This window comes from Nestor notabilis, unplaced genomic scaffold, assembly GCF_000696875.1.
Source record: "Nestor notabilis isolate BGI_N333 unplaced genomic scaffold, ASM69687v1 scaffold29077, whole genome shotgun sequence".
NCBI classification, from domain to species: Eukaryota; Metazoa; Chordata; class Aves; order Psittaciformes; family Psittacidae; genus Nestor; species Nestor notabilis.
The window spans coordinates 7328-15307 of NW_009935726.1; the positions used below are offsets into that span (position 1 = coordinate 7328).

General features: G+C 52.4%; 1 protein-coding gene across 1 annotated transcript in view; it reads right to left on the reverse strand.

The window, feature by feature from the left end:
* PHACTR4 (phosphatase and actin regulator 4) overlaps positions 1 to 7980 on the reverse strand; it is a gene marked incomplete at its 3' end in the record, with an annotated part of 18290 nt that overhangs the window by 5291 nt on the left and 5019 nt on the right. Inside the window, 5 exon segments of the mRNA XM_010017981.1 lie at positions 5 to 83; positions 3087 to 3425; positions 3554 to 3709; positions 6466 to 6546; positions 6974 to 7150. Of these exon segments, the coding sequence (XP_010016283.1) occupies positions 5 to 83; positions 3087 to 3425; positions 3554 to 3709; positions 6466 to 6546; positions 6974 to 7150 (832 nt within the window).

The window sequence follows — 7980 nt, forward strand, 5'->3', positions numbered from 1 at the left end:
AGGCAGGAGGCCTCTCTTCGGTGGGAGAGGCGGGGAAGGCTTAGACAAGCTTGTACCACTGTTCATTGCTTGAGAAAGCTCAGCTGAAAAGGAAAACCATAAAAGCCGCTGTTTAACAAGGCATTTTCCAGACATCCTTCACCAGTGTGGAATAAGGATGGCAAAGCACTCAGAGCCTGGGACCATACTGCTTCTCTGCTAGGACACAGTGCCAGAAACAACCAGGTTGAAAGCCTCGAGTTTGTCCTTCCTGCAGCAAAGGTAAGACTTGGGAGATGAGCCAGAAACAAGCCAGCTGGGAGAGGTCTGTGCATCCTGTTGCTTTGGAGAAGGAGAAGAAGCACCAGCCCTCAAGTGACAGCAGATGGAGCTCACCCAGCCCAGCACTGCTCCTCAGCCAAGGAATGCAGGTATGTAGGGCACTTTATGGCTATATTTACAGCATCAGTTTGCAAAGGAATGTGAGACATCCAGGACACCCCAGCCTCCAGTCATGTTAACGGCTCCCTTGCACATGAAACACTCCTTACTCAAAGGTCAGAGTCAGCAGAACTGCCAGCAGCAACGTGCTCTCCCCATTCCCATTCATCTGCCAGACCCACCCCAAGGACACCCTGCTGCCTGTTCCAGGGTGAGGTTCTGCTCTGCTCCCTCTGTTCTCCACTCCCTAAGCCCCAAAGAAATCTCTCTGCAACTGCAGACTTCCAAATACACCCGGGAGAGTTCATCTGCTGCGTGACGGAGGAGAGAGGGAGAAATGGAGACTCTGGACTATCATGGAAGCTGCCTGCAGCCCGCAACCTCAGGTTCCTCAACACCCCTTGGTGCCTAGGGAAGTCACTCCAGTGAGGACGGCTCTTGCTTTAGGAGTTCGTAGCCTTTAACATTCAGTTATCACCAGCCTCTTGGCCTTGGAAAGGTTTTGCCCACCTGCTTGAAGAGGATTCCTTGCACATTTCACCTGTGATGGTCACACAGCAGCAGCCCCAGCACAGAGCTGGGAGGAATCCGCAGTCCCAGGCACCACAAGAGGGTGCTGCGAGCGAGCAGGGAGCGGGACCGAGATAAGGCAGCGTTAACTGCAGAGAGGTGGGTGCATTTTTGGGATGTTTAGCATTTTCAGACTTCCCCCTTGTAGATTAAGGGCTGGATTGCACAAAACACCGAGTGCCCTCAGCTCTCATCACCTGCAGCCCAGAGGGACGCTGGTATCTCCGCAGCAGCACTTGAAGGCTGGCAGGACCAGGCTCAAGTCAGCTTTGGGTAACCACAGGGACCAAGCAGCTGGTGGAAGGAAGACACAAAAGGGCTCAGAGCATCCTCCCAGGCAGCCCTGCCTCCCTTTGGCGTGATAAACCCAGTGCACCAACTGGTACAACCACTTGTGATGTGCCCCCATGGCCAGTGCCAGTGCCCTGGCACAGGCACGGTAACAGCCTGCAGTCACAGCGGCTCCTGAAACCCTTCCATGGCACCAGCCCCAGCCAGCCCCACTCACCCTGCTTGCTTTTCCAAGCTGATGCTGATTAAATTCCCACTTCCTAAAAGTGTTTCCTGAGCTTTATTTTCAGCTACTGCACCAGACACCAGAACTGCTCAGAGAATGAACATAAGGGAGCATCTTCACTAGGGAACAAAGGGGCGAGCTGCACATTAACAGTCCTCCCCTGCCTTGGGTTTTAATAGCAGCACTAAAGTACACACATGCCCAAGTCAGAGCACGCAGCAAAGACCTGCAGAGAGCTCATGAAACCAATTCCACTGCTGCTCTTTATCCACAGCAGCAAACAAAGCTTGCACAGCAATGCCTGCACGTGTGCCGCGGTTACAGCTCCATCCTGCACAGCCCTGCAGGGAGCTGCAAAGCCCCTCTCTGCAGCTGCATTCTCATGCAGGAGACAAAAGAGGGGCTGGCTGCTCTCCTCTCCAGCCCTGCAGTCAAAGATGCCCCGAGCCCAGCCCTGCATGGCTGGGAAGAGGCAGAGGCTGGCTCTGGGTTTGACAGACTGCTGTCTCCAGTGTCGGTTTCTGTCCCACAAGTACCTCCTGCAGTGAGCACCGGGGCACTTCAAATGCCATCTGTGATGTGTGCAGGCAGCTTAAAGAAAACAAGCATTTCATGGAGTGCTTGGGCATGGGCAGACTAATTGGGCTGGGCCAGCATAGAGGAGTGTTCAACTCCCTATCCAGGTCACTTGCAAAACCTGCTAGAGCAAGGAGAAGCTCCAAGCAGAGCAGAGACGCAGCTTATACTGACAGGCTACTTCAGATAGTAACTTGCACACCTTAGTTCCTACCACTGCCTCCCAAACCACACCTGGGGAACGCCTCCAGTTTCTGTGGTAACAGTGCAGACCTGACTGACCTTCCCAGGAACCTCTGTCCCAATCCATACACTGGTAATCCAATCCCAAGATTAGGAGGTGTGCTGTAAAGCATGGACTGCACACGAGTTGTGCCATTTACTTTGCATCTTTATGCAAAGATAAAGGCATTTAATCCTGTAAGAGGAAAGATTCAGCTTAAATTACAGTTGAGCTGATTTACCCATGGGCCAAGACTTAAGGACAAGACTAACATGGCAATACCCTAACCACAGGCCTTGGAAAAAGAGCCTGAGTATAACCAGGGAAGCTGGAATGACCCCTGCCAGCTCCTGGCTTCCACGTGGAAACCACATGGCCCAGCAGTGACAGCTGTAACAGCCATGGTTTGGCATGAAGTGGAGTTTTTGGTGGCTTCGTTGAGGTGTATTTTGCAAAGAGCAGCTGGAAGCATCAGTTCTCACTGATGACAGTCTCAGAAAGCAAAACCCCATCCACCAATCCACATCATCCTGAAAACCTTCCTTTACAAAGGGAAGAGACTCTCAGAGCAAGTGCTGCAGAAGAGCTGTGGCGGCCCCATCCCTGGCAGTGTTCAAGGCCAGGTTGGACACAGGGGCTTGGAGCAACCTGCTCTAGTGGAAGGTGTCCCTGCCCGTGGCAGGGGTTGGAGCTGGAGGAGCTTTAAGGTCCCTTCCAGCCCAAACCAGGCTGAGGTTCAATGATGCCAGGGTACAAAGACCAGATTAGGGATGCACTCACCTATTACCGAGTTGCTGTTCCTGTTGACAGGTTTGGGAGGGGGGACGGGTGGCTGTTTGGCAGGAGCTGTGCTGGTTGTACTCGTGGGAGCAGTAGTGTTGGCACTGGTGAGAGCAGGGGGCAGAGTCCTGGGGGCTGGGGAAGGGGCAGCAGTGGGATTGACTGTCTTTGCTGCAGGAAGGGCTGTGGTGGAGGGGGCAGGTGCTGGGTCCTTCGCCTGTGCTTCATTTGCCTCTTGGGATGTGGAAGGAGGTCTTTTTGGAGGAAGCAGAGGCTGCCTGGGAACATAGAGCTCCTGAGGTGGTTCCAGTTCGGGTCCCGAGTGGCTGCTGGAGGAGCCTGCATGTGAGACAGCTTGGTTAAAGAGAGTGCAGAGCCCAAACAGGGGTGGGAAGAACCAGACGAGAGAGAGAACAGGTGTTGGGACAATGTGAAGGAGTTGATTTCACACACATCTGCTTTCTTACCCTGCCTTTTCTTTGGTTCCTCAGCTGGAACAGGCTTCCTAAGGCTGGATGGCTTTGTGGCCTCCTCCTCTTGGTTACAAACCCCAGGACCACCGATCGGGACTGTGTGGCCATTCTTCAGTGCGGGCGGGTTCAGCTTGTCTGGTTCTTCCCCATCTGCAAGGGGATGGGAGGGGGGAGAAGCAAACAGAAACCACTCAGAAGGCAGGAGATGAAGGACACTGAACCACCATTAATCCAGACCAAACCAGCTGGTCTTCAGTCTCCCTTCTGCAGAGGAGCACACAGCAACACGAGCTAGCTGAAGCTGAGAGCCCTTGATGTCATTATCCACAAGCAAACCAGTACAACACCACATCCCATCAAGTGTTGTTCTTCTTCAGCAGCTTAATCTACCACCTTGCTACTGCACTTAAGACCAGTAAGCCTTTTCTGTGTCCCACCACCACAGAGCACTCACAACCCCCCTGCTGCATTACAAATCCCAGCACTAGCCAAGTAATCCACTGGACGTGCAGGAACAGATTTTGAGGAAGCCTTAAAATTAGTTGAAGCACCTCTATTTCCCTTCTGTTTCCACCCTGAATTTGGCACAAAAATCCCTGTTTTACTCCAAACATCCCACAGCAAGGTGTGTTTCCTCCCTTTTTACCTTCATTTGAATCAGATGTAATGATACATCTCCAGAATCTACTGTAGTTCATCTGGACTATTGCTGCTTTTGCAGATCCTAGCATGGAGTTTCCCAAATCCTAGAAGCAAGACCCATCCTATGCTTCTGAGAGCACTGAAAGGCCTGGTTACCATGAGGAAATAACCAACCAACTAGTTAAACCTCTAATTTCCCTGACAGGCCAAACTACTGGTAGTATTATTCCCACTCTAGTGGGACTGCTTTCCAACTCAGGACACTTGAGCAGATACCTCAGCAATTTGATTCTAAACCCTCTCCATTTCAGTGTACCATCTCTAGCAGCTGCAGTGTATGGCACCAGCATGATCCTGCATTCTTTACCACCCAAACCTGTCTTGACTTTGGTCCCAGGGACCTCCTTAAAGGTCAAGGCAAGTCCAATGCTGTAGTTCCATCTGGACCAGCAGCCACTGAGCCCAGCAGAACCTGCTGCCCACCAGCCCAGAGCCCAGCAGGGCCTCTTCTGGCTGCACTGGGTTCGGAAGCCTCCCCTGTACCCCTTCCCTACCTCCCCATTCACTCCTCAGAAAGAGTTGCCAGCATCTCCCCCCCTAATAACTCACCTAAGGAAATGAACTGACCTTGTCAGAACAGGTTTTTGCAATGACAAGCAAACACAATGACCTCCCATCACCATCTGATGGCTTCCCAAGTGTCTTAAACTGCTAGAAAGGATTAAGAGAACGTGCTTTCTAACCTAACCCTGACAATACTCACTGCTCCCTCATTCCTTGCATTTGCACTTGGTCCACTTTATAGCCATCTTCTGTTTCTTAAGCCAGATCAGATGATTCAAAGAAGATCATTCCATCTCTTTGCCACGCTTCTGTTACACCCTTCCAAAGATCTCTCCTCTGCCACCTAGTTGGAAGTTTGTTACCCAAAGCCTTTGAGCTCTTCCACAGCTTCATCCCAAGACCTTTTGCACCCTGGTGAGCTCTTCCTCCTGCCCTGGGGTAGTTGTAGCTGCCTTTCATCACAGCGTAGGTGCAAACAACTGTGTTAAGACTCTTCCTCTCAGTTTTTCTTTCAGTGGTTTGCACTGAAAACCACTTTCTCCACCCCCACTTTTCCACTTTGCATCGTTCTTTGAAGAACTCTGAAGTTTGTATTAGGTCAAAACTGCCTCTGCAGCGTGTCTTTTGTGGGGCAATTACACATTGCTCCAAGCCAAAGACCACGCTGCCATCCCTCCACAGCTTCCTGCCCTCTGCCTTGTACCCACGTCACCCACCACGGAGCCAGGGGACTGGATGTGAACTGATCTGGCCAAGATGTTATTTGGGCAGCGAGGCCCCACCTCAGAGGCATCAGAGACGACAGAAGAGGGGGTAAGACTTCTTCGACAGGAGGGGAAGCTTTGCTGTGACTGACACCAGATCACAGAATGGTTTGGTGTTGGTTTGGTTGGGCTGGAATGGACCTTAAAGCTCCTCCAGCTCCAACCCCTGTCACCAGCAGGGACACCTTCCACTAGAGCAGGTTGCTCCAAGCCCCTGTGCCCAACCTGGCCTTGAACACTGCCAGGGATGGGGCAGCCACAGCTTCTCTGGGCACCCTGTGCCAGCGCCTCAGCACCCTCCCAGGGAAGAGCTTCTGCCCAAGAGCTCATCTCAGTCTCCCCTCTGGCAGGTTCAAGCCATTCCCCTTGTCCTGTCCCTGCATGTCCTTGTATACTATGAAGCATCTTGTCTGTAACTCCTTGAGGAAATGCCCCTACCCAGGCAGCTCCAAAGTCATCAACTGGTTTCTTCTTCCAAGCCCAAGGCCTCTAAACCTGAGCTGTGGGGTCAGCACCTCTCCCACCGCATCTGGAGTGGGAGCACAACAAGCTGGAGATGGTGAGTGCAAGTGTGACAGAGGAGCTTAGCAGGACAAGACAAGGCAGCCGGAGCAGGAGAGGTACAAGAGGGACAGGAGGGGAAGTGACACACACAACACCCTCCCTGCTGGCAGCAGATGGGAAGTCGTCCCATTGGCATCACATTTTCTTCACACCATCCTCCCGACTGACCAGGGGCTGCCTTCCTTGCCAGGTACAGAAGTCAGACAGGAGAACAGATTGAGAAGGGCAAGACAGACAGACAGGAACCAGATTAGCAAAGAGCCCTTCAACTTGTCTCCCCAAAAGACTGGCTCCGGGTGTGAGGCTTTGCCAAAGGAAGATCAGTGACACAGAACACAAACAGGAGGAGGAGAAGTTCATTTGCAGACTCACCCTGCTCAGGGTCTTCCAACAGAACCCCTCTTTTTACCAGCTCCTCTCTTGGCTTTCGCATAGAGATCTTTCGTTCTAAAACTGACAGTAAATTGAAAACAGGGTAAGCTGGAAGGTCAAGGAGAGACTTTTATAGAGGGATCCTCTGGAGGAAAGCAACGGGCTTCAAACTGCCCTTTCCTTTTTGCACGGATTAAGAGGAGGGAGGAAGGACTGCACGTCCAGGCCTGCACTTCACTCGACTGTGATGGTGGAGCAAAGCTTCCCTCCCACAGCTGCGTGGGGAGGTTCCTTGCAAGAAAGGCATTTATTTGTCTGAAACTACTGCTCCGTGGCAAGGTGTTTCTGGAGAGACTGCAGGTGCCAGCCCAGCACTAAAGCCACACTGTGGCTCCTCCATGTGTCAGTGCTCAGGCTTGTGACAGCAAACCCTTCTCACCAGCCACATGGCTGGTGGCAGCTTTCCCAAGCAGAGGAAGGGGCTCCCACCCAGCCCCAATGACTCTACCTTCTGAGGTCTCCTTAAATTTGTCACTGCTTTTCTTTTTCCTCCACTTCCAGGGCTTAAAGATCTTGCCAAAGCTTGAGAACTTGCTTTTCCTCTTCGTAGGAGGTGTGGTGTCACCCGATTCCAAAACATCTACCCCCATGCCGGCATCGGTTGGGGTGTGATCCACCTCTTCAGCTGCACAAGAAAGAAGAAAGAAGTTACCTTTGTGCTGCAGATAGGAGCTGCTCTCTCCCACCAGCCTGCCCCTCGCACACTGGGACACGGGGGCACACGTTCATGCAAAGAGGGGAGCAAGACTCCATGCCTCCACGTAACCCATCAGCATCACACATGAGCACAGGGTGACAAGAGTGGGGTTTCCAATGTTAACGGTGCAGAGGGGAACTGCTAAGAGGCTTTGTAGTGAAACCAGGATTAGTTGAAGTTGGCAGTGTCACAGCTTCGCCCCACAAAGGAACACAAAGCACTTTGCTGCAGTTTCTCATCTTCAGCTGGAAGCAAGTGGTGCCAGACACAAGTAATGACACGAACACAAATACCTTCCAGGCTGCAGAGCCGACCCGCAGGGCTGTCTACACACACTGAACCTACTGGACCCATTACAACAGCTGGAACCTCACCTCTCTGCGTTTTCCCCTCTATAAATAAGGCCAGCAAAGCTGGCCAAGAGCAACAACTACACAGGAAAGCAGCACAATACAGGCCTGCGCTCCACCCGTCGCGCTCGGGGTCTCTGGAGAACAGCACAAGGAGGACATGGAGGTGGGAAGGGACACGCAGCAAACCCCAAGCAGCAACAAAGACAGCTCCGAAAGGAAGAACTTGTGCAGCAGAAGCAGAGCACAAAGCACTGGGGACTGTCACTTCTGCCCTGGTGAGACAGGAGGGAACGCTTCCATCAGCAGAGTTCAGCAGTGCCAGCAGAAACAGAGTGCACACACCTGAGTGAAGCCCTGCTCCGTGGGCTTATGCTTAGAGACCAAGAGTCCTTTGGGTTCAAAAGC